The sequence below is a fragment of the Balaenoptera musculus genome, chromosome 11 (assembly GCF_009873245.2).
Source record: "Balaenoptera musculus isolate JJ_BM4_2016_0621 chromosome 11, mBalMus1.pri.v3, whole genome shotgun sequence".
NCBI lineage: Eukaryota > Metazoa > Chordata > Mammalia > Artiodactyla > Balaenopteridae > Balaenoptera > Balaenoptera musculus.
The window spans coordinates 20,188,497-20,215,692 of NC_045795.1; the positions used below are offsets into that span (position 1 = coordinate 20,188,497).

Here is a 27,196-nt window from a genome sequence, read left to right on the forward strand (position 1 = left end):
ATTACCTGAAATACTCTCTTGCCTTTTCCCTGCCTGGTTGGCCCCTTCCTATCTCTCAAGCCTTGTGGACCCTTCCCCATTTGCTCCAGGATGAAGTGCTTATGTCCTCCTGTGTTCTTAGGGCACTTTGAACATGCTCCCTTTGCAGCGTGTCTCCCATGGTGCTGCAGGTAGCTGAGGGAGGGGTCTTTCTCCACCGCTGGAGAGCTGCCCTTACTCATCACTTAACCCTCAGACCCTAATATCCCTACCTAGGACTTAGCAGGTACTAAATAAATGTTTATTGAATGAATTACGGTATATGTTTGTCCTTTTCTAATTTATTTTTAACATTAAAAAGCCTAGGCATTAACATAATTTAGAGAAACACGGTGGGCAGACCATGCCAGCATGCACGAGTCTCCATCATCTTCATGGACATTTTTTCTATAATAAAATTTTATTTACACCATCCATAGAACATTTAATTGTATGATTCTTTTAGATTATGAATATGGATCATTATAGATAAATTTTAAAATATAGTATAAAAATTCTGTTAGAAAAATATTCTTATCATCTTTAATGCTACCACCCAGGCAAGGTATTCTCGTAACATTTTGCTATATTTTTCTTCTTAAAAAAAAAAAACACAGTGTCTGTATTTGTGAGCATTTATATCTATCATTTTATATGTAGTTTTTACCAGTTACACTCATTGGCTCTGATCACACAAGTATACACCTGTAATGCTGTATATTTTTAAAATTTAATATTGTACTCCAAACATTTCTGGTGTCATTAAGTGTTAGGTTTGACTTTTAGTGTACCAGAATATTATTTTCAAGGTTTTTGCATGTCATATATAGAGATAATGCTGTCCTACCCACTGCATTAACGTGAAACCTGGTTCTGTTGATGATGTGCCCTTCAACTCCTGGAAATGAATTCATTATGACAAAAGCCAGCTGTACTTCAAGTCACATCAAGTGACAGAACAAAATACACAGTAAAGAGGTTCTGAAGTGTAGTCACTACTTGACATTAAATCCACAAAAGGAGATGAGATGAGATGAGACGAGAATGATTTGCCATAGTTCCTGAATGGGGAAGTACAGGCGAGGACTCTCAGATACCGTGGGCTTGGGGGGCCTTGTATTACAAGGTGGAATTCACTCCCAGAGAAGCTGCAACTGTCATTAGACGTCAGGGAGAAATGCTGGGACTTGTTTTGAGCCCTTGGTGGGTGGAGAGAGATGAGAGAGTGGAGACCCTAAAACAACTATGGGAAGAGTTGTTGTTTTTGGTTTTTAATCTGAAACTTCTTTTTTTAATTTAAAACTTAGCAAAGTTAATAAAGAGGCTTTTTGGTGGAAAAGATGGCACGTGGAACCACATGACTAAGACTAATTCCTTGGCATTTTCTCTAACACCTGTGGGTGCTCATTTCACTTTTTAAAGCAAATCTGATGAAACTGCACACACGTGCTTCAGAGGCTGGCTTTCGACTGTAGTCCTGTCCCTTTGGCCTAGTTTCACTATATTTCTCTGAGCATCTATTTCTTCATCTGTAAAATGTAAACAATAATACCTCCTAGCGTTGTTTTGAGATTTAAATGAGCTGTTGTTTGAGATTTAAATGTAAAGTGCCTAGCATGGGGCCTGGTACCTTGAAGCTTGAAATAATAGTGATTTTCAGTTCTCTTTCCACCTTCTGCCTTTCATTTCTATTTCAGTAAAAATTTGTTCATTTGCTGCTTGTCATGCCCTGAGGGTAAAACTGATATGGCCCCCCTGAAGCCACAAAACTGAAATAGACAGGGATGTTGTTTTCAAAGAACTTACAACCTGGGGTGATAAGGAATAGATGTTTAAGCATCAAACTATACTATAAGACAGAATAAAATAAATGCTAAGTAGAGGTGTAAATACTGTGCTGGTTGAGGTGACCTGGGGGAACTTATAGAGGAGAGGATTATGATATAGGCATTGAAAGATACATGGATTTTCGTAGCTGAACACAGCTTTTCTTTTACTTTAAAATTTTTTTTTTAACTTTTAATTTTATACTGGAGCATAGTTGATTAACAATGTTGTGATAGTTTCAGGTGTAGAGCAAAGTGGTTCAGTTATACATTTTCCCATTTAGGTTGTTGCATAATACTGAGCAGAGTTCCCTGGGCTATACAGTAGGCCCTTGTTGGTTATCCATTTTAAATATAGCAGTGTGTACATGTCCGTCCCAAACTCCCTAACTATTCCTTCCCCCCACCCTTCTTCCCCCCTAGTAAAAGATAACTCTGATTGTGAAATTGCATATGTTTGGTGAGTAGTGAGTTGTCTGCTTTTTGGCTTGAGCATGAGTTAGGGGCTGGAAAAATAGTGTGGTGGCAGCTCTCTGATACAAATAGCTTCACGCTATGGCTGAAGAACTTGTATGCAGCATAAGACAAAAAAAACACCTGGGCCATCTCATGTGTATAATCAGTACTAAGAACTGCAAGCAAGGTACCAAATGGTTGTGGGATGCTTGCCAATAAGCATTGGGGATCCCATCTGATGTCACTTATTATCAGGCTAGATACTGTCCTTGCTTGCCGTATAAACTCCTCTAGCTAGAGAGCATATGATATACTTGATGGTGAAAGAATTTATGAAGGAGCAGTCTAAAGAAATAGGACCTGTTAGTATGGAATTAGACGTATGATTTCTCTTAGAGTAAGGAGGTTCTTCAAACAAACACTGCTACCAACCTCTCTTTTTCTTTGGAAATAGGAATCAGAGTCCCTAGAGGTAATTTACCTTCAACTTTTAGGAATTCTGCGTACATCATCCTGAAGATCTGTCCTAGAGAATTTGTTGTCTGGGGGTCAAAATAGATATAGCTGAATGTTGTGCTTATAAATAATAGAAATTAACAGGTAAACTGGGATGTCATGGATTAAAAAGTCAAGCGCCAATATGGCTACTGTAAGAGCACTTTCATGTATTTTGTTATTTCTGCTTCTAGGGACCTAATACCTATCATTGCTGCTCTGGAATACAATCAGTGGTTCACTAAGCTGTCCTCTAAGGATCTAAAACTGGTAAGTAATTGAAGATGTTGCTTAGCTTTGCTGAATTTCAAAACCTGATAATTATATAAAAACACAACACACATTTGTTTTTCTACCACACTGGCGAGCTGCATACATGTTATTTCTGAGGGGGATATTTTCTTATAAATGATCTGCAGAACATTTTATAAAGTTTGTAATGTGAGATGCTTCAGAGAAGTACTTCCTCATGTTTTCAGCTGCGTCAGGCAATTTTAGATGATGAACAGAAAGACACATTTAGTGGAGCCTTCAGTACACACTCATTCTGTCGGCAAAGACTATTAAAGTTACATTTGCGGGCTTCCCTGGTGGCGCAGTGGTTGAGAATCTGCCTGCCAATGCAGGGGACAGGGGTTCGAGCCCTGGTCTGGGAAGATCCCACGTGCCGCGGAGCAACTGGGCCCGTGAGCCACAACTACTCTGCCTGCGCGTCTGGATCCTGTGCTCTGCAACAAGAGAGGCCGCGATAGTGAGAGGCCCGTGCACCGCGATGAAGAGTGGCCCCCGCTTGCCGCAACTAGAGAAAGCCCTCGCAGAGAAACGAAGACCCAACACAGCCATAAATAAAAAAAATTAAAAAAAAAAAAAGTTACATTTGCACAGCTGCAGATAGCAGGTTTTATGTTCCTATCTTGCATTCCATCTCCACAAAGCTTCCCTTCCTGAGAATTTAGGAAAACGTTACTAAGGTAGAGTTGGTCTGGTTGAATTATGATAGTTAACATTAATTTTCTAGATGAGTTTTTGGGCAGATTTATATGTAAGCAAAATGAAATCAAAGTGAAATCCGTTAGTTTTCATAAGGCATGGGGGAGCCAAAGTTTTGGTCTGTTTTACTATTGGAAATAAGATGCTCTGTTGGGTTTTTTTATTTTTTATTTTTTTGCAATTTCAAAGCAGCCATATGGACAGATGCTTATCCATGAGTTAGGTTTCTGCTGCTTCATTTTAGCACAGAAGATAATTTAGATGTTGTTTTATTGGAGACTCTTACATTCAAGCCTCCAACTTTCAGAGGTCATACAAACTGGGGGTATAAGATTTTACAAGCGAAGAGATAGGATTTGGATTGAGACATGGATCTATTGAAAGTGGAGGGTTGAGATTTGCTGGCGGCCAGCCTGCTGGTTCTCTGAACTTGCCTGGCGTGTGAGTGACTTAAGGCGTTATAGGTATGAGCATGGGCAGAACTCATTTGGGGATTATTTAGAGGCAATGCGGTAGACAAAAAGAGTGTGGGCTTGGAAACCCAGAAATCTGGGTTTCAGATTCTGACTCTTATTACAAGGCTGTGTGACCTTAGATACATTACTTGACCTTCCAGGGCCTCTGTTTCCTGCGTCCCTATTATTGTGAGCTAGTTGGAGCTCATGTCTTATCAGAATCTGTGGCTCAATAGCTACACAGTAAAAATTGGTTTAATAAATAGATGTCAAATGAGTTTGTTGAATGAATGAATGGACATAGCAATATAACTATTTTGCAGGTTATTGAGATGAGTAAATAATGTGTATAGAAATTCTAACAATGCCTAACGTATTATAGGCATGTCACAGTCAGATTAGCAAAGAGGCTGAGAAATGAACAAATGGGGGAGCATGAATTATGGAAACTGTATCAGCTACACGGCCGGGGGTGGTGGTGGTGTCTGAGGTCACTGATGATTGAGGTACGGATGGTGACCTCTCACGGAACAAACAGACAGCCGTGATGGGAGACCTGGGAACAGAAGCCTCTCATTGCTATTTGCAGGGATGGGGACCATTTGCAGGACTGAACTAGCAGAGATTCCAGGTGCGCGAGGGGAGCCATTTTGAGGAATGAGAAGTAGATTAGCCCAGGGATTGTAGGATCAGAGAGAACAATGCTTTGCTACCAAGTCAGTTTTCCTGGTTCATTCAGACATTCACCTAAGCCCATGATTTTCAAAATGGGGCACAAGAGAGCTATGGGGAGGTTGTGGATATCCCATTTTTGGAAGTTGTCCCAAATCATTAGTACCAGGCCACCAGTGCTACCGTTCTGTCATTATTCCTCCCAGGCAGTATCTCCTTTTAACTGCCTTAGATGTTTAGGGAAGAAAGCATGCACCTAATTATTTCAGTCTTGGCCAGACAAAGCATATAAGTGTTCGTATGCTTTCTTGGGTGTCCCGGGATGGCAGGAAGTGGAGTGACAGGATTTGAGGATTGCCCTCACTGCTTATCTATTAACTGAGATTTAAACATAAAAATGCAAATGTGCATATTTTTAATATTTGGTATTTAAAAATGAAAAATGGTCTTTGGGCTACCTCTCTGCAAGTTTTCAAAAAGAATACTAGCAATTCTTCCATGTTTGTTACTCAAAGTTAAAAAGAAATGATAGAGACTTCCCTGGTGGCGCAGTGGTTAAGAATCCACCTGCCCATGCAGGGGACGTGGGTTCGAGCCCTGGTCCGGGAAGATCCCACATGCCGCAGAGCAACTAAGCTCGTGTGCCACAACTACTGAGCCTGCGCTCTAGAGCCCATGAGCCACAACTGTTGAGCCCGCGTGCTGCAACTACTGAAGCCTGTGCACCTAGAGCCCGTGCTCCACAACAAGAGAAGCCATCGCAATAAGAAGCCTGCACACTGCAACGAAGAGTAGCCCCTGCTCGCCGCAACTAGAGAAAGCCCGCACGCAGCAATGAAGACCCAACACAGCCAAAAAGAGAAAAAAAAAAAGAAATGAAACTTTCCCCTTTGATGGCTTCTACAGTATGCAATCTCAGAACATTTTCTAACACCTGGTCTATTTGAGGCAAAGGAAGGCATTACACCTTCTGTGAATTTCTTAAAACATGAAGTGTAAAAAGAAGTAACCTCCTCTCAAGTTATATGAATTCTCTGAGTTGTTAGTTCGCTGGGTTGTTAAGACTGCTGCTTGCTCAGTAGAAGTCTCCTGAGCTTAAGGCACCACAGGAAAAATATGACACATGCTTTATGCTGATCTTATGAAGCCAGTTAGCAGTCAGGATCCTAAATTTAAATGGAGGGATAGAGGGATTTTTTTTTGAAGATATGCTGAATATGCAATTAGGACCAAGATTCTGGACTCATTAAATTAGCAGTAGAATTGAGGTCTTGCTCAGTGCTCTCAGGTTTAGAATTTAGGCAAATCAGTGAGCATCATTGGGTCTTTTTAAATCTTTTAAAAATGATATGGTTGGGCTGGATAATGTACGTGGTTCCTCTTAGTTCCAAATTTTCATATTTGTTTTATTTTGGATTAGTTCATTTGTTATTTTATAGTGATTCTTCTAGTTTTTATACTGTACATTTTATTTTTATTTTTAAATTTTTTTTAAAAGTTGATTTTTTTTAAAAAATTGATTTTATTTATTTTTATTTTTTTGGCTGCGTTGGGTCTTCATTGCTGCGCACGGGCTTTCTCTAGTTGAGGCGAATGGGGCTATTCTTAGTTGCGGTGCATGGGTTTCTCTTTGCAGTGACTTCTCTTGTTGCACAGCATGGGCTCTAGGCATGCGGGCTTCAGTAGTTGTGGTGCGTGGGCTCAGTAGTTGTGGCTCGCGGACTCTATAGAGTTCAGGCTTAGTAGTTGTGGTGCATGGGCTTAGTTGCTTTGCAGCATGTGGGATCTTCCTGGACCACAGCTTGAACCCGTGTCCCCTGCATTGGCAAGCGGATTCTTAACCACTGCACCACCAGGGAAGTCCTACATTTGATTTTTAAATAAATACAAGCTCTTAGAGAGTCATTGTATTAATTTGTTAAAAAAAATTTTCCCTAAATCTGTAAATGTAGTGCTGAACATGAAGTAGACATTTGGGGAAGACAACGTAATGGTAACATTTACTTGTTATCTAGGTTTGTGTGTGTATCTCTTTAAAATGTCCATCACTTTATATTCTTTGGTGTAGCAAATAATGCTTTTCATGTAGTTGGCACTTAATAAAAAGTAGCAAAATTAATGTAATCATGAACGACTTATTACACCTCTACCCTACTGGCATCTTAAAGAAAAGTTGGACACACTTTTCATACATTTAAAATAAAAACTTTTATTACAGTAATTATGCCCAATGGGTAAATGAAAGCCCTGCTTCACGTCCTGGCTTTGGTAAATTACTTTTCTGGATGCTCTGAGGTAGCCCTGGAACGGTAATGATACCATGGATTGTTTCTGGAAATTAGAATAATCTTCGCAAAAACATGTCTGAGTAATCACTTTTTATCATGACGACACAGAATAAGATCAGTTCCTCCGATTGTATATTGTAAGGCGAAGAATTATACTGATAAGGGGTCACCATTTTGAAAATCACCACTGTCAGCATAATATAAATTACAGGCATTGGGTCACTTGGAATTAATTTTCCTCTCCCCTCATCAATCTGTGGGACACATTAGAAGCCCAGGAATAGTGTGAAAGCAACGTTATAGACCCAGCGGGATCAAGCAGCACAGAAGAATTATAACAGCCTTAAATGCTGGGTAACTTGGTAGTTTTTCCAAGTCAGTTTTTCTAAAGTCTACTTGACTGGAGAACTTTTGCTATATTTTATACTGTTCCCATAATGGTTAATCCAGTTGGGTATTTATGATCTGATAAATCAAAGAACTATAATATTTTTATGTGGTATTTTAAGAAAAGAAACTGCTTTGACATTTGTATGCATGACACAGAAAATGATTTCTCTCTCTCTCTCTTTTTAAAATAATATAAAGGATTTAAATAGACCCTAGATTATAATGACATTTAAATATCACTTTTTAATATCCAAATAATTTTAAGGTCAGGAGCCACCTTAAATTACTTTTGGAATAAGGCAGGATATAAGTAAATATAAAACATTAATAAATAAAAATTTAAAAGAAAAAATTATGCACAATTCTACTAGGGCACAGCTCTTCATTTTTCATAGTCCCCTCAAGACTTTTGCTACATACCTTACCTATTTCAATTGTTGTAATCTTTATTAAACATTTTATTTTAATTATGCATTTTCGTTTAACATTATATCATAAGAATTTAAAATATTTTGACAGATGTAAGTTTACAACTACATAATTTTTGTAAACATGAGGTTTATTAACATGAGACCATTAATTACTGAAGTCTTTCTTATTACCTTACCCTAGTTCAGAGATTACTAGTAGGAACATCGTAATACCTAACGATTATCAAGTGGTTATTCAGCCTCCCTTTTAAAGTACATGACATCTTTAATCTAATTTTCTTATCTACAAAAAGGGAATAATAATACTTAATTAACAGTTTTATAATGAAATACACGTAAAGGGCTTAGCTCAGTAAAAGAGAGCCTCCTCCTCATCACCATCACCATTGTTGCTACCACTCAGTCTTTAGTTTGTTATTTTGGATATCACTTTCTTGGGAACTCCTTTTGGTTTTCCCAGGATTGGGTGAGATACGCCTCTGTATGCCCATAGCACTACCAAAAATGGCCTTTCTATTTTTCTATTTCTATTTTTCTATCATAATTGTGTATTTCCTTCTTGTCTGATTGCCTTCCGGAGGGTACAGTCTTGAAGGCAGAGACTTTGTCCTCTACGTTGTATTCCCAGGACCTTCATCATGGGGGTGTGTAGTAGTAGATGTTGAGTCATAGTATGTTGAATGAATGATTTATTTAACTAAAACTTTGCATCTGCATAGATTTATGACAGTGAAGTGAGATTATTTTTAGGCTTATGACTTGGTCAAAGAATATCTTCTGTTATAGTCCACTGATGTCTGCGAACAGATCTTGAGGGTGGTGAGTAGGTCCAATCGACTGGAAGAACTGGTGTTGGAAAATGCTGGACTTAGAACGTGAGTATTTCCTGAATACGTGAATGTGTTGCTTTAAAACATTTTGCCATTTCCTCTAAAATTAATATATAGTTTTGAGAAAAAAGTTAGGCTACTCACATATAGAGTATAGTTAGTGTATTCCCTCCTTAAAAAAAGTCCCTGTGATCCCCATCATTATCATGAAGGCCAAGGATTTTCTAACATCTTTTGTGGTTGTGTCACATGGTATTTTTGAGGGTACATAAGCATAGTGGTTAAGAGCATGGACCCTTGAGCCAGATGCCTGATGGCTTTGGGCAAATTGTTTCAGTTCTCTGTGCCTCAGTCTCTTCATCTTTAAGGTGGAGATAATAATAATGCCTACTTTATAGAATATGGTAGTAAGGATAAATGAATTAATACATGGGAAGTGTTTAGAAAAGTATCTTTCATATTATAGATGCTATGTGTTAGATTTTACTAGTATCATTAATGGTAGTCATAGTAATAACACATTTCATAGGATGTTACTGCTTTGTTGTGAGCTGTTTTAGCCATTTCTCTCCCTTTTCAAATTCACACTTAAAGAATCTTCATCTAGTGGTTCAGTAACCAATACCCAAGCCTTACCAGGGGCAGGCGAGTTTGAATCTGCTGGAGTAAAGACTTTACTGCTACTACGTGAGGAGGGTTGACAGTTTCGTAATCATAGCACTTAGTGCGTTATTTTGCGTTAAACACACCTGAAATAGTGATTTTGACTTCTGTTAAAATATAGTGCTAGCAACTGTAGCCTTTAAATTCAATGATTAGGGCAATCAGTTTTGCGTTCATGATTATTGCATGAAATTAGAACTGATATAGTGAATAGCCTATTGTACTTTTCATGTAAAGCAGGTTCAGTTCAGGATTTGTTTTTTAAGTCATGAAGGAGCCAAATAGTACTACTAATAGCATCCTGCAGTGTGTCTTTAAAGGGGCAATTATATATTTTCTTTTTTCTTTTGAATGAGGTTTTGACTGATCAAGATGAACCATGTTCTAGCTATGGCTTTACAGACTCTCTAATGAGGATATGAACTAGTGTAAATAGATTGGTTCTTAACAAATATATGATATATAGGTTAATATTGTAAAGAATGCTTTTCTCTTTTTAGATTTCACCCTAGCTATTCTAACTTTAAATTTTTTATTTGAGCAGTTTTACATTTTGTGTTATTTCATCTGACTGTTTTGTTTACTTGCAGAGATTTTGCACAAAAACTGGCCAGTGCTCTAGCACATAATCCCAACTCAGGACTCCATACGATTAACCTTGCTGGCAACCCACTGGAGGATCGAGGTACCGTGACATTTACGTGACCATTGATGCCAGAACTCTGAGAGGATTAGGGAGTTTTAACTGAGCCGTGCCTGAAGAATAGTGTCAAGCTTAGTTGTAATTATGTTATAAATGCTGCTGATGCTCTTGTTGGCCTCTCATTCTTTCCACCCTTTGGTGAAAGTACTCATGCTACGATTTTATCAGCTGATAAACTATTCTTGAAGTGACACAGATGGAAAGGAGGATCTTATTTTTATTTATTATTTTTATTGAAGTCTAGTTGATTTACAATGTTGTGTTAATTTCTGCTGTACCACCAAGTGACTCAGTTATACACATATATACATTCTCTATTATATTCTTTTCCATTATGGTTTATCCCAGGATACTGAATATAGTTCCCTGTGCTATACAGTAGGACCATGTTGTCTCTCCATTCCAAATGAAATAGTTTGCATCTACTAACCCCAAACTCCCAGTCCTTCCTCCCCCACCTCCCCTCCCCCTTGGCAACCACATGTCTGTTCTCTATGTCTGTGAGTCTGTTTCTGTTTTGTAGATATGTTCGTTTGTGTCGTATTTTAGATTCTACATATAAGTGATATGGTATTTGTCTTTCTCAGAAAGAGGATATTATTTTTAAACTATTATATTGGTTTTTTATTGCTGGGTAACAAATTACCACAAACTTGGCAGCTTAAGGTGACACAGATTTATTATGACACAGTGTTTTGGGGTCAGAAGTCTGGGTAGAGGTTAGGTGGGTTCTCAGTGTCATGAGGCAGAAATCAAGTTGTTAGCTGGGGCTGTGATCTTATCTGTGACCCGGGGTCTTCCTCAAGCTCACTGGTTGTTGGCAGAATCAATCTCCTGAGGCTGTAGGACTAGATCATTATTTTCTTGCTCGCTACTTGCCAGGGACCACTCCTGGCACCTGGAGGCTGTGTTCAGGTCCTTGGCATGTAGTCCCCTCCTCTCGCAACATGCCTGTCTGCCTCGCGTTCCAGGCCAGCAGAAGCACATCTCTCTGATGCTCTACTTTCTTTTAGACCGCTCACCTGTTTGAGTCAGACCCACCCAAGACAATCTCCCTTTTGATTAACTCGGAGTCGACTGATTAGTAACCTAATCACATTCATAATATCCCAGCATATTCATTGGTCTGTCCCACACACTTGAAGAAACTATAGTGGGTGTGTTTACCAGGGGGCAGGAATCTTGAGGACCATCTTACAATTCTGACCATCACAAATGTTTTTTAATTTTTAACAAGATTTGAATGTAAGAATAGAGAGAAGTTGAAGGACTAGATTTCATGATGAGGCAAAAGAAGTTTTCATTAAAAGTGTTTGTGTGAGTAGAGGGAAGAGTCAGTAGGTTTAGAAAGTGAAACTTGAGAGTTTGAATTCTCAGTAGGAGAACATTGATGGATGAGGTTTAAGATGAAGTAGCTTTATCTCTAGAGGGAATACTCCGTTTTCATTATCTGTTGCAGATGTTTTCCAGCATTGTTGAATAAGGGCCTTTCATCTTGTGATGTTATATATTTGATGAGGATTAATTATTAAACTGAGCTGAAGATACTGATATAGACATTCAATTCTGCTTTTTTATTCCTGATATTGACATTGTTCTTCATTGAAAAAGATACCCATGTGGTATCCAAACAAACATTTGAAGAGGAACTTCCCAGCACCTGAAGTAGTGAACCTAAAGGAAGGTTGAGACTGAATTGGAAGACTAGTTCACATGAAAGACACTCTCATAGATATATAGGGCAAAGCTGAAAATAATGGATACATATCCCTGCAACAGGAGTTTCTCTGGGGTTTAGTCTTTTCTTTAAGAAAGGCAACTGTTCTATTAGTCGAATGCTACAAAGAGGTGACTATAACAAAGTGGAAACCATGCAGATCACCTTTTATAGACATGAGGGCTGTTTGGCTTTTGTTTTTAAGATGGAAGGGACTCGAACATTTTTATCTACTGACAGGACAAAATCAGTAGTTGTTAAATGCCAGTTGCTAAGGATGTGAAATCCAGAGTGCAGTAAGGGACACTCCTTAGTCATCAGGCAAACACAAATTCAAACCACATTGAGATACCACTTCAGAGCCAATAGTTTGCCTATAATCAACATAAGTGTTGGGGAGGATGTGGGAAGTGGGAACTCATGCATTACTGGCGGGAGTGTAAAATGGGGCAGCCTCTGGTTAACCAGTTGCTTCAAAAGTTAAACACAAATTTGCTTGATGACCCAGCAATTCCACTTCTAGGTGTTACCCAAGAGAAATGAAACGTATGTCCACAAGAAGACTCGTGAATGAATGTTGATAGCAGTGTTATTCATGATCGCCCCAAAGTGGAAACCCAAATGCCCATTACTGGTGAGGGGATAAACAAAATATGGTGTATCTGTACTGTGGAACACTACTCAGTAGCACGAGAGAACGTGGCACTGATCCTGCCTAAGACACGGTTGAACCCCCAGAAACGTCACGCTCAGTTAAAGAAGCCAGACTCCAAAGACCTCTTGTTATTGTTTGGGTTTGGGAGGCAGTGAGCGGCAGAATGAGTCTGAGGCCCTTCATCTTTCTTGTAATGTGCGTCGTATGCCCTGAGGTGCAGCCCTACTGGACAACCTTATCTATTGGACCCTCTCCTTTGGTTTAAACTCCTGCAACAGTGCTTCCTTCATTCTGCCGCATTGTAATTAGAGTGGATGTTTCTCCACCAGCTTAGTTCTCTTCCCTACTTCTGTCCGTCATTCTCTCCTAACCTTCGAAGACACACTACATCTAGCCTAAGACCTTGTACGTAATCAATAAATATTTTCTTTAAATTGAATTTGATTTCATTTAATCGAATTCCCTTTTGTGGTTTTTAAATTGCAGTTGAAAACCATGGTGAAGTTTATAGAGATTTCTTTTGTACAGAGTCAGAACATGTATTCAGAGATGACATTTCCCTGCCTCCTTCCTCCTGTGTGACCTGATTTTGTGCATCTTTTCACCGACCTGCAGTCTGTTCCCAGGTGTTAGAACCATGAATCCTTCCAAGGACGTTTTCCACAGCTTGATGTGTAGATACCGACTCTCTGGGGTGTTTTCTGCTCACTTACATTCAAGCTTTGACACTCCTGACACGTTTCTGCCCCGTCTAATTCATTCGTTGCTGTGTTTGCCGGTGCTCTGGGACAATTGCCAGCACCTGTATTCCCCACCTTTTTTCACTCTTGGGGCTGGGCCTCCTGAACACAAATTCTTTACAGGCTTTTTTTTTCATCCAGGCTAAATATCTGAAAGTGATGAGTAGCTTTTCTGCTCCTGGATGGAAAGTCCACAAGAAATCCAACTGAGTGTAAAATATTTACAGAAACTTCAAAATAGGGAAAAATTTTCATGACTTTTTTTCTGAGCTTTTCAATGGAAAACAATAAAAAAGCATGGGGGAGGAGTTTGCAATTGAATTGTTTAGTCTATAAAGAGAGCCCGAGCCCAGGAAGATTATTTACAAGGAATTGCAAAGAAACACAAGGCAGTTTGGCAGCCTAGAATTCTGAGGAATTTAAGCACCAAGTGGAATTTGATTTTGTACCTGAACCATCCTTTCAGGGACTTATTTGGAAACTCTAGAGAGGAAGTTTGGCTCCTTGCTTTATGATATAAAAGTTGATGCAGCAAAGCCCTGATATTTACAGCTCAGCTTCCCTGTCAGGCTCGTGTGCAGAGGACAGGCAGCCTTCTGTTGTTAAGGGGCTTGGGGTGGAGGAGGCTGAAGTATGATTTAGTAGGAGGGGTGTAGTGTGTATGGGCAATGTTTCCAATGCTGGATGCCCTGCTTCCGCTCTGCGAGAGCCCCACAGGGCAGTGAACGGACCACACACATGCAGGAGCTCCTCTTACCCTGGTTGTGGGGCCGGCCCTGCTCCCCAGCTTGCTCTCGGCCTTCTAGCCCAGTGTGTTTTCAGATTGTAGGTCAAGACCTGGTAAGCATTTAAAAAAAAAAAAGAAGAAATAGAATAGAAAATATCAGAGTGCATTTTCAGGAAAACTTGGGTTTTAGTTTTCTATTACATGTGTATGTGTTTATTTTGGTATGAGGTTCCTGCATCATGATGGCAAATCTCTTTCTTTATGTGGGTCATGGTCGAAAAGGCTTGAAACTCCCTGTCCTAGCTGAACTTCATTAACTAGTTCTGTGGTGAGTCCTCTGGGCTGACCTAGTATCTGAACCAGGGTGTTTCAGTCATCACCTCGTGACTAATCCTTTGGATCTGATGACTTTTTGGATCAAAGTTTAGTGTTTTTGGGGAATGCAGCTCTTCTCTCTGTGCTCATTTCACACACTTTCCTTCCCTAAATGTCACAAGCTCTGTGTTCTGTTCTCCCTAGTTACCCTTCCCAGTTATCCTAGATTTTATGATCTTAGCCTCATCAGGAATGTCTGTCCTTATTTCCTCCACTCACTTTGTTCTAAATTGGATTATTTTGTTTAAAGATGATTTAGAATCCTGTCTTGGAGTGTTTTTCTTTTGGAAATGTTGACCTGAAGCACCCAAATATTTTTTTTTTCTCCAGCCATCTGGTGGTGGCTCTGATTTGATTTTCTGGATGAGACAAGATAAATAGATTCTAGAATTGTCCCTTACATTTTGGGGTGCTGTAGATCTTTAATATCTCAGTGTATACCAGTGGATTCTGGAGTCAAAATACATAGGTTCAAATCTGGGCTTCTCTACTTTACCTCTGAGTTTCCTTGGACTAGTTACCTAACTTCTCTATGCCTCAGATTCCCCATCTCTAAAATAATAATAGCACCTCCCACATAACAGTGTTCTAAGGATTAAATGAGATAATATACATAAGAATCACCTGTCACATACTATGCACTCAATAAGTGTTAACTTTTACTACCATATTTGATTCATAAAATAGTCTTGTGAAGTTAAATAGCACAAATGTTATTCCCCTTTACAGATGAGGAAACCATGTTTACATAATTTGGAAAAGCTTGCAGAGTCATACCTAGTACCGACAGACTCTTGTTGAGAATTGCCTTAGTGATCAATCAGTCAGCCTCTTATACTGCGGTTGGGATTTTCTGATTTGGCTGTCTAGATTTCCCTTGGAAGTGGAAGGAAATAATTTTGTGTGTGCGATTTGGAAAACATTGGCTTTTTCCATAGCACGTCAATGCATTTTCTTAATCACTTTGATATTTAAAGAGGCCAGGTTTCTGCGTGACAGCTACTCAGCAGAAAGTACTTTTGTTTAGAGTCATGATTTCAGCCATATTTAATTGATATTTTTATGGTTATACAGGGTAAAACAGCATTTTAGAAACTGCATAGATTTGGATTTTAGGGCATTCAAAAATTAAGTGTGTTGACTGGTTTTTCCCACTAGTCTTGTATTCCTATATTCCTAGTTCTTGAATCTTTTTCACTCAGCCTTATTTTTGAAATGGAAATACTCCATTGCGTTTTATTTATTTACTTAGTTTTTTTTTTTTAGTGTTTCTGAACTCTCCAGGAAAGCCATTGGAATTAGTAGAAATCTAAAGATTTTAACTCTCACCTGTGTTCTGACATCTACAGTGTCAAATCTGTATGCTTCCTAACAGACAAGAAAGGTCTTGTGTTTCCCTGTATCATGTTGCTAGAACTCCATAGCAGGATTTTGTTAAATTATTAATATTATGCTTTCAGTCAACAAGGACCCACCTTAAACCGTTTTTTTCAACCATGTGAATCACACTGATTCCAGAATATCAAAATTTTAGAGTTTTATATGTTATTGTCATAGGCTTTTAAGTACATGCATGATTAATGGGTTAAGACTGCAATGTCAAATTTAATTTCCTGTCTTAGGAAGTTAATTACATCAGATGGCAAATTATAATTCTAAACATTTTATAATTACTTTTTTATTAGTCATAAATATTTCGATAATAGTTTTGTTTTGAAAGGAGAAATAAAAATTCGACCATTTTTTTCTTCTAAATTTGACACATAGTAAAACAAAAATAAATTACAAGAAGGGTTATTCATCCAGTAGAGTCTCCAGATGAAAGCTTTTGGTGATAAATTTCGTTTTAATTCACAGCTCTGAAGGCTAAGTTTTGCTTTATTTGGGGGGCAGAATTGAATAGTTTTGGCCAGAGGTTGAAAAGTCTGTTCTGTCCTTTCTTTGTGGGGAAATGTTTTCTTGATGATCAGTTTCTTCCATGGCACTATTGAGTAACTAACTTGAGGAAGTACAAGGCTGGTTAGTTTTTTTGTTTTTCCTGAGATTTTGGCTGCCAGCCACCCTCAGTTTATTCATGTTGCCAAGACCCCATTTCTGAAGTCTGCCAAAGTGGAGGACCCTTTGTGTAATAATGTTACCTTTTTATCAAAAATGAATTTAGTTTTTTCATTTTCAAAAAACTGAACAGTACTGACCCCAGTTATGCCTTTCATTCCATTAGCACTTAGCAAGGGTGTTTCTCTAAAGACGAAATATAATATACTTATGAGTTGTGGATGCCTAGGAAACTAAAACAAAACATTTCATCAAGAAAAAAAGAAGCTAGTAACTTAGTCTAGGATTAAATAAAAAATACTTTAACCAAACAATCTTGTATCTGAGACTTTAGTCCTTTTTACCTTTAATCCTGTTTACCTTTAATCCTGCTTTTTTCGTTTAAAATAAATGCTCAAACATGACTTTATTCACCTTTATTCTAACTTAAGAGCTTCACTTTTTATTACTTTCATTACTTAGGGTGTGATAGTTCTATTTCTAGAGAAAAGTATTGTTGGATTATTTATTCTTTTTTGTCTACCTTCCTTTTTAAAAGAAAGTTTACGATTAAAGAATGAACAGATGGGTGGGTGTCACCAGTAGTGTAAAATAATTGTTCCATTCTGGCCTTGCATTTTGTTGTAGGCATTTACAGTTTTATGTGGTGTTCCAGGTGTGTCTGACAGAAAAGAAAATATTGAAAGTTTAGAAATTATCATTTTCTCAAAGAACAAAGCAAAACAATTCAAGTCAACCTGAGTGAAACAAATTTGAAGTTTAATTTTGATCTAACAGATATTTTCAGCATGATTTGGGGGTATATATATAGATTTTAAAACATTGTCGTAGCATATACTTTGCTGAGTGAAAAAATATGTGAAAGAATTGGTCATGAGTAGTCCATGATAACTCTTGTCAATATTTAAAGTAAGAATCTGGTGTCCTTTCCTCTTCCATACCTAATTTTTTTTAAAGACTTAACTTTTTTAGAGTAGTTTTAGGTTCGCAGCACAATTGAGAGAAATGTAGAGAGATTTCATATATTCCCTGGGCCCACATAGGCATAGCCTCCCTCGTTATCAACATCCATCAGCAGAGTTAAGACATTTGTTACGATTGATGACCCTCCATTAATGCATCGTAATCACACAAAGTCCATAGTTTTCATTAGGGTTCACTCTTGGTGTTGAATGGGTTTGGACAAATGTATAATGACATGCATCCCTCATTATAGTATCATGGAGAGTATTTTCACTGCCTGAAAAATTCTGAGTTCTACCTGTTTATCCTTCCTCCCCATGCACCCCCATGCCCAACCCCTGGCAATCACTGGTCTTTCTACTGTCTCCAACGTTTTGCCTTTTCCAGAATTTCGTGTAGTTTTCAACTACTATGGGTAAATACCAAGGCGTGTGATTGCTGAATTACATGGTAATAATAAGTTGAGTTTTATAAGGAATCACCAAACTGTCTTCCAAAGCAGCTGTACCATTTTGCATTCCCACCAGCAATGAGTGAGCGTTCCTCTTGCTCCACATCCTGGAACATTTGATGTTGTCAGTGTTCCAGATTTTGGCCATCCTAATAGGTGTGTAGTAGTATCTCATTGTTGTTTCAATTTGCATTTCCCTGATGACATATGATGTAGAGCATCTTTTCATATGCTTATTTGCCACCTGTATATCTTCTTTGGTGAGATATCTATTAAGGTCTTTGGCTCATTGTTTGATTAGGTTGTTTATTTTCTTACTGTGGAGTTTTAAGAGTTCTTGTATATTTTGAATAACAGTCTTTTATCAGTTGTGCCTTTTGCAAAGATTTCCTCTCAGTCTGTGGCTTGTCTTCTTATTCTCTTGGCATTGTCTTTTGCAGAGCAGAACTTTTTGATTTTTTAAAATTAATTTTTATTGGAGTATAGTTGATTTACAATGTTGTGTTAGTTTCTGCTGTACAGCAAAGTGAATCAGTTATACATATACATATAGCCACTCTTTTTTAGATTCTTTTCCCATATAGGACATTATAGAGTGTTGAGTAGAGTTTCCTGTGCCATACAGTAGGTTCTTATTAATTATCTATTTTATATATAGTCATGTGTATATGTCAATCCCAATCTCCCAATTTATCCTTCCCCCTCCTTGGTAACCAACAGAACTTTTTAATTTTAATGAAGTCCAGCTTATCAATGATTTCTTTCATCGACTGTGCCTTTGCTGTTGTATCTAAAAAGTCATTGCCACCCACAGACATCTAGATTTTCTCCTCTGTTATCTTCCGTACCTAATTTTCTGAAGTAACTTTTTTCATTGAAGTATAATGTACATTGATAAAAGTTTGTGAATCCCAAGTTTACATCTTAATGAATTTTTACAAAGAGGATGCTCTCATGCAACCTCTACAAAGATCAAGAAATAGGACGTTACCAGCACTGCACAAGCTTCTCTTTTGTTCTGCCCCACCCTTCCCCTCCACCACCCGGAAAAGATAACTACTATTCTGACTTCTGTTATGATAGATTAGCTTTATTTATTATGGAACCTCACCACTATAGAATTATATAATGCATACTCTTTTATATTTGTCATCTTTTGCTTTTCTTTGTTGAGAAGTTTTTAATAATAGATTTATTATTTTCTTAAATAGAGAAGATTATTTCTTATGTAAATTTTGCTAAGTTGTATTTTTCATGTGGAATTTCTTCTAAAATGATACATTTTTTGATCTGTAGATTTTTTTATACCCTTCAGGTCTATTTGTAGTGTCTGCAGGATCTCTACTGGCATTCTGTTTTCATTTCTGATTTATATAATTTGATCCTTTTCTTTCTCTTTTTTAAAGTCTTGCTGGGATTTATTAATTTTATTGGTTTTTTTTTTGAAGAATAAGCTTTGGTAAATTTACTTATTTTATGACTGCTTTCTGTTTAATGATGTCTTCTCTCTGTTATTTCTTTCCTTCTGTTTATAGGGATGGAGTAGGGATTAATTTGCTTTTTTTTTTTTTTTTTTTTTTTTTTACACATCTTGTGATAATTAGTTTCCAGCTTTTCTTCTTTATTCACATATGTATTTAGGAGTGTAGACTTCACTCTAAGGAGGGCTTGAGTTATATCCCCAAAATTTGATGTCATAATTTTTAAAATTTAAATAAAAAATTTTAAAAGATTTCCATTGTGATTTTTTTTCTTGGACTCATTTGTTATGTAGGAATATATTGCTTAAGTTCTAATTATTGGGGGATTTTCTATAATTTTTCTATAATTTTCTATAATTTCTATAATTTTCTAATTATAATTTTTTTATAATTCCTATCTTAATTCCATAGTAATGGTAGCAGTTAGAAAACGTACTAATAGTTTGAAAATATACTCTGTATGATTTCACAGAAGTTAAGGAATATACTGTTTATTGAGACTTGCTTTATGACTCAGTAGATGGTCACTTTTGGTAAATTTTCCTTGTGTACTTCGAAGAAATATATTCTGTAGTTATTAGGTGCAGTGTTTTAAATATATCAAGTAGAGTTTTTTCATTATGCTCTTGATATCTTGTATATTTTATAGCTTTTTTTGTCCATTTATCAGCTACTGACAGAGATGTGTTTAAAAATCTCCCACTATTGAGTGTGTATGTGTGTGTGTGTGTGTATACACACATATATATGTATAAAAATACGTGTATTTTCTTTTTTTGCCATTAGATTTATTTTATATATTTTGAGACTATGATATTCAGATTGTGCAGATTTAAAACTATTACATCTTCTTCATTAAAGAAATATCTCATTTATCCCTAGTAGTACTTCTTAAAATCTAACGTGTTTTATATTATTGCAGATAAACCAGCTTTCTTTTGGTTAGATTTGCAGCATATATCTTTTTCCATGCTTTTTGGTTCACTTTGGAATACATGCATTTCTAAGTATGTCTCTCGAAACCATCTGATGTTATTGTTTAGCTAACCCATCTTTAAGTTTTAGTCTGAATACTTAGTACATTTATATTTAATGTAATTATTGATTTATTTGTGTGACAATCCACTATATATCTGTTTTCTCTTTATCACTTTTTTTTTGTTCCCTTTTCCTCTCTCTTTTTTTGACTTCTGTATTAATCAAAATTTCAAAATTTCTCCATCTTTTTCCTCTCTCCCCTCCCACCCCAATACATTTTACACGAATGTATTGACTAAATATCAGGCCTATTGCCTCTCTGCAATTAACATTATGGATTAACATTTTCAAATCTCTAGAAATATTTTTAATTAAAAGACCTGTTTAACATTATTTAATCCAGTGATTGTCCAACTTATTTGGGAAATGCTGTGGGAGATAGGGTCTCCCAGTACCCTACCATCCTTGGGGAAATGCCCATCTAGAAGCTTCGTCAAGCTGAATGACGTTTAGGTTATTTCTAGAGTAGTACGTATTAATTGATAAAATTTGTATATAATTTGAGGTTATGTGATAGGGCAGCAGCCAGCACGGTTGTTCCTTATTGGTGCCTGGAGTTTGAGAATCAGTCTGTGGGACCATACAGTTAATACTGTTTTAGGATTCTTCCCAAAACATGCCCCCTGGGAAGGTGATAACTTAGATACAGCAGGAGGTTGGTTGAAGGACCTGTAGGAAGAGCATACATTCATCTATTACTTATTTCCTCCCAGAAAAGTCTACATTCATTACAGTCCTTGGGTGAGTGAGCTGGTTTTCACAGTAGCCTACTCTGGCCATTAAATTTAGAGACCACCTGATTTTTATTACTGTAAATTCCTTGGGATTAATTTTATGTTACCAAACGTAGGTTAAAGGTAGTTTAAAACATGCTCTGTTGTTTTGTCTGAGGTTGTTAGCCATAAGCCAATTAAATATTGGAATCCATCTGCTTAAAGTGAAGCTGTTATCTGAATAGTTAATATCATGTTGTTTTTCTTGACAATAATTAAATAACATGCATCCGCTTACCCAGAAGAGTGATCAGCTCATTAAGACACAGGTTAAAAAGAAAAAGGTCGAAATTATATAACTCTTCCCAAGACTATTTGCATTTGAAATAGCACTATGAGGAGAGGATAATACTTGGTCCAAAGAAAAACATCTCTAATGGTAAAGTTTTGATAATTGTGCTTTTCTCTTACCCTATAGGTAGGACTGAAAGTAAAGGAGCCATGATGGTAGATGATTAGAAAACAGTGTCTAACATTAGAAAGAAAAAATGCTCACTTAAATTGGAATCAAAGTTAATTTTCAGGCATTGTAAAAGAAATGCAATCCTGACAACTTAAAAAGTCTAACAATCCCCATTTTCCCTTTCTTTCTCAGGTGTGTCATCTTTAAGTATTCAGTTTGCCAAACTCCCAAAGGGATTAAAGCATTTAAATTTATCTAAAACCTCATTGTCACCTAAAGGTACAGTATATCTTATTTACTTAACTGTGTGTCTATAATAGTTCTGCTGCTCCATGGTACCTTACATAGTTAGAATTATTACTCGCTGTGTATCTGCATTTAAAAATGTAGTTGACCCTTGAACAATGTGCTTTGAACTTCCCGGGTCCACTTACATGCATATATTTTTCAACAGTAAATACTACAGTAGTACACGGTCTACAGTTGGTTGAATCTGCGGAAGTGGAGGAACTGTGTATACAGAGAGCTGATGATTAGTTACATGCAGATTAATCCCCACGTTGTTCAGGGGTCAGCTGTATGTGTATTATAGTACTCTGGCAGTTTTAAGATAAAGAAGTTATCTGATTGGACTTCTGGTGTTCTAAAGTGAACTGCTTTCAGAGTAGGGAATAATTTTCAAGTATACCTGTGGTCTCCAACTTGTTAAACTTTGAGTCAGGGAACGCTCACCTGGCTGCCTCCTGCCTCACATTCCTAGAGGTAGCTGGTTGTGTTTTGCTGTTGTTGTTTTTGTTTTTGATTTAGCAATGTTTTGTTGTTTTTATTGAAGTATAATTGACCTACAACACTCTGTTAGGTCCAAGTGCGTAAGATAGTGATTCGATATTTCTGTACATGACAAAATAGTCACCACTGGTTGTGTTTTTCTTGGTTCATCCTTGGAAAGACATCAGCCACCCCCACTTCCCTGTTCCCCCTTCCCCTCCAGATGGACTGTCTGCTGCACAGAAAACAGTTGGGCCTAACTGCCCAGTCCCAGTCACCGCTGTAGCTCTACCTGCTCTATTTCCTGTCCTGGAAATTGCCTTTCCTTCCCCAGGTTCTTTCCTGACTCCACTCACCATCCTCTCAGTTTTTCAGTTTTCTTATTTTGCTACATCAGCACCGTCACAATAATAATTAAAATTTCCCTGCATACACTGTGCCTTTGTACACACTTCGTATTCTGCTTGAAAAGCTTTTCTTTCATCTTGTATAGGGAAAACCTCCATTCTTGCCTTCCTTTTGTGTTTCTCTTTCCTGTGCATCACCTTTACTACTCACACAAAACATCTCACTTCTGACACCTCTGGTCACCAGATGTGTGGAAGTTTTTCCCTCACAACAGGCAATTCTCTGTGACACCACCTAGGTGTCCTACAATTCAGCTCAGTATCTACCTGGAGATGGCACGAGATCCTACAGGTTAAGGGCTCAGTCCCACAAGACTGCCATGCCCCCCAACCGCCTTTAGATACCAATTCACACGCCCAGGTTATCAGAGGTTCCAAAGACCCCCCCTCCTTGAGTTTGATTAATTTGCTAGAGTGGTCCACAGAACTCAGGGAAACACTTACGTTTACTAGCTTATTAAAGGGTATCATCAAGGATACAGATGAACAGCCAGATGAAGAGATATTTAGGGCGAGGTCTGGGGGGGTTCCTGAGCCCAGGAGCTTCTGTTCCTGTGGAGTCGGGGTGTGTCACTCTGCTGGTGTGGATGTGTCCCATCAACCCGGAAGCTCTCCAGAACCCATACCATTGGGATGTTCGTGGAGGCTGCATCACGTAGGCATGGTCAGTTATTAACTGCATTTCCAGCCCCTCTCCCTTTTCTGCAGAAGTGTTGCTGGGTGGGGGTGGGGCTTCTCAGCATGGCTTGGTGTTCCTGGGGACCAGCCCCCATCCAGGAGCCCACCAGGGTTACCTCATTAGAACAAAAGATGCTCCTAATGCTCTTACCACTTAAGAATTTACAGGAGTTTAAGGAGACCTGGGTCAGTGTCAGGGTCAAAGACAAATATTAGAACAAGGGATGTTTCTAGTGCTCTTACCACCTAGGAAATTACAAGGGTTTGAGGAGCTCTCTGCCAGGAACGGGCATGGGAGACAGAGACCCATATATATTTTCTCTTATCTCACACATCTCCAAATATTCTTGGAGAGCTTCAGTTTATTTTATAAAACCCTCATCTGTGATCATCTCTTCTGAGACGTCTTCCTTATTCCTGAGGCCTCAACAGAATCAATTTCTCTTTCCTTTGTGTCACTTCTAGATCATACCTAACATTATGGTATACATGTGGTGTCTTCCCTACTTGAAGGGGGCTCTCCGTGCAGCCTCTGTATCTCTCGTCTCCGTATCTCCAGCACCTGGCATAGTGCCTGGACCATTGTGGGTGTTTAGTGGAAGTTTCTTGAATAATTTCCCATTCCTTAACTATATCACTATCTTTTGAGGGCAGTATGTGTAGCGATTGCCGGTTCTCTTGCAGATTGCCTAGGTTTGAATCCTAACTTTTTTGCTTACTATAAGTATGCTTTTACAATCTCTTGGTTTTACCTACCTCATCTGTAATATGGAAATAGGAGCATCTGCTTCATCAGAGGCGGTGGGATTAAATGCGTTAATAGGCATACAGTGCAGTTTTTGGCACAAAGGGCCGTGCTATCCCTGCTGCCATCATCTTCTTCCTCTTCCTTCTCCCCTCTCCTCCCTCTCCCTCTCCTCCTCCTCTCCTTCCTCCCTCCCTTCCTCCCTCCTCCCCTCCCTCCCTCCCTCCCTCCTCCCCTCTCTCCCTCCCTTCCTTCCTTCTCTCTGTTGTATGTTTTTATATGCTTTCATTTCACCTGGGGCAACCGCAGTGTCACACCTACAAATCTGGTGAATGACTGCTCCTCCTGGAAGATTCAGTTTCTATCTCATTTTCTCTTTGAAGCCTCTCAGACAACCTCCTCTCACCACACCCTGTGGGACTAGATGTTCCCTTCTCTGTGTTCCACAGCACAGGAATTTGTAAATTCCTCAATTTTAGTGCGTCTCCCGTTGTATTTTGGTTGTGTCCTAGCCTGGGAGGTTCTGGATGGTAAGGGCTTTGCCTCATTCATTGCCATGTCCCTGGCACCCAACACACTGCAAGTTCTCACTAAATGTGTCGTGGATGAGTGGGTGAAGCAAAGTGGTCCCGGAATGGTTTTCTATCCATCTGGTCATACTTTATCCTGACCATACAGTTACACTGAGTGATTTGAAATTGGGGTTGGTTCCATACGTTCCATGATTTTATGTGCACACACTTGTACCCACATGTTTAAGATGAAGGCATAAAAGTAACTTTCCAAAGGGAAACATTTCCCCAGGAGCCAGTGTTTTCTGTCTTGATGCCTGAAGCCATCTACAGATCTTAAAGCTAAGTGTGTGTAGTCCCTTTTTGTGATCACTGTTCTACCTCAGCAAATTAGTTTCATAAAAAACTTTTTTTTCTGATGATTATCAATGCATTACATATTTATGGTAAAGATTTAGAAGATACTGAAAAGTATAAACGAGAAGCAAAAATTACTTGTAATGCCAGTACCAAGCCATTACAAGACTGTCACTGTTGACAACTTGGTACCCATCCTTCCACACTGTTTTCTGCCTGTACATAGTTTATTTATATACATACCTACAAAAAACACTCACATGCATATATGCGATTATACTGTGCTTACTATCTCATAAGCTTCCTCCCCTGCCCCCTGTAGTAAATCGTGATCATTTATGTCAGTAAATACTTGGTCCACTTTCAAAGGCTATGCCATAGTTCAGCGTATGCAAAGTGTTCCCTAATTTATTTAAATGATCTGTTGTACATTTAGATCATTTAAAATTCTTCAGTAGTGCAAAGAACACTAAAATGACTTCTATATCCAGTTAATGGTCATGTGTTAATTTCTTCTTTAGGATAAATTCCTGCAAGTAGAATTGCTAGATCAGAGTTTGCAAACATTTTTAAAAGCTTTTTCTGATATTTATTGTCGAGTTGTCCTCCAAGTATTTCATATAACCCTCTTTACACTCTCACTATCAGTGGATATTGTTCTCTTTTTTAATTGTTTATCAAGCATATGAACAAAAGTGTTCTGATATTTTAATTTTAGTTTCTTCAGTTATTGCTTAAGTAGCTTTTCCCGCCTTGTTCCTTAGTCACTTGTATTTCTTTTGGAGGAAATTGCTAGTCCCCCTCCTCTGTTACTATTCTGTTTACAGTGTCAATTTTTTCTTTATCCATTTGAATTCTCCACACATTAAAATGTTAATCATTTATTATGTGCTTCATAAGTCTAACTCTTTTTTTAGGTAGAGGTTTTTTTGTTTTTTGTTTTTAAACTTGATTATATTTATTTAACTTATTTGTTCATTACTATAAGACAGATAGAGGGATGTATGATCATTGATCCTTCTGAGGGCAGGTTTGGGTTCTGAGGCACCTGAGTGCTACCCACTCACTGATGCCCTGTCCCTCCCAGTGTGATGAGAGTGGGCAGATTCCCTAGGCAGAGCTGGGTTCCTCAGCTTCCTTGTGAATCAGGACAGCCCCACATGCCCTATACCCTTCACAAATAAAGATCAACACCTTTATCTCTTCTCTGCAATAAAATGTGTTTGAGAATTAATATTGTTTTATAACATGTGACCCAAAGAATTTTAAGTTGCCCTTCCTAAGATGTATATCTTGAAATGTTGTTTTTTAAAAAAAGTGATTTCTTAAAGGTTTTCAGTACTCTTGCAGACTGTCACAAAGGATCTGAAAGGTTTTGCAGGTTCAGAATAACTCAGATTAAATTGCAGTTTTAAGCCTTTGCTGAATTTGACTCACATTTATATTTTCGTTCTATGAAAACATTTATATTCATGGCTCATAATTCAAGACAGATTTTTTTTTTTAATCTGCCCATGACATCCACACTGTCTCCAAATATCCTTTCTCTTCCTCAGATGTTAGCTAAGTGATAGTTTTCTGGATTTCTAGTAAATGTCCTGCTGGTTGCCAGATTATGTCAATGCAGGGCCATCTGGTACCACCTTTTTCCAGCTGTAAACACTCCAATAATAAATATGAAGAATGGTCAAAATCACTTGACAGCCAGAATCGAGGATAACATGAAAATCTGTGCATAGTTTGGGTTGGAAGAGCCCTGATTTTTTCCATCCTATATTTTTGTCATTTCCTGCTATGAGTGTGTTATTAACACAGGCCTCATGTGGATGTAGGCTCCAGAGGTGGGGGAGGAAATCCTTCATTCTGTTTCAGTAGCTTGAAGCTGAGCTGATAACCTGATTCTCTCCCAGTTCTATTCAGATGTTGGCCAACTGCCAAGCGCCCACGCTTGTTAAGGAGCGTTTTGCTGTCAAGAGTAATTTCACCTTCTAATTTCGGAATTTATTTATTGAGTTTTGTTATACCTCACTAAGGACATAATTTTACAAATGATTTTCTTGATGAGAGTCTGATATTTTCCACAGGTTTTGGACTCAATTATTCCATTTCAAAATACATTGATACTACCAATAAC

The 27,196-nt window shown here is 38.0% G+C and overlaps 1 protein-coding gene across 10 annotated transcripts in view; it reads left to right on the top strand.

Moving 5' to 3' along the window:
- CARMIL1 (capping protein regulator and myosin 1 linker 1) overlaps positions 1-27,196 on the top strand; it is a 316,540-nt gene that overhangs the window by 162,708 nt on the left and 126,636 nt on the right. For all 10 annotated transcript variants that reach the window (XM_036868161.1, XM_036868162.1, XM_036868160.1 and 7 more), the window contains 4 exons: positions 2,990-3,065; positions 8,808-8,896; positions 10,105-10,199; positions 21,788-21,874. In XM_036868161.1, the coding sequence (XP_036724056.1) occupies positions 2,990-3,065; positions 8,808-8,896; positions 10,105-10,199; positions 21,788-21,874 (347 nt within the window). The remainder of the gene's footprint in view (positions 1-2,989; positions 3,066-8,807; positions 8,897-10,104; positions 10,200-21,787; positions 21,875-27,196) is intronic.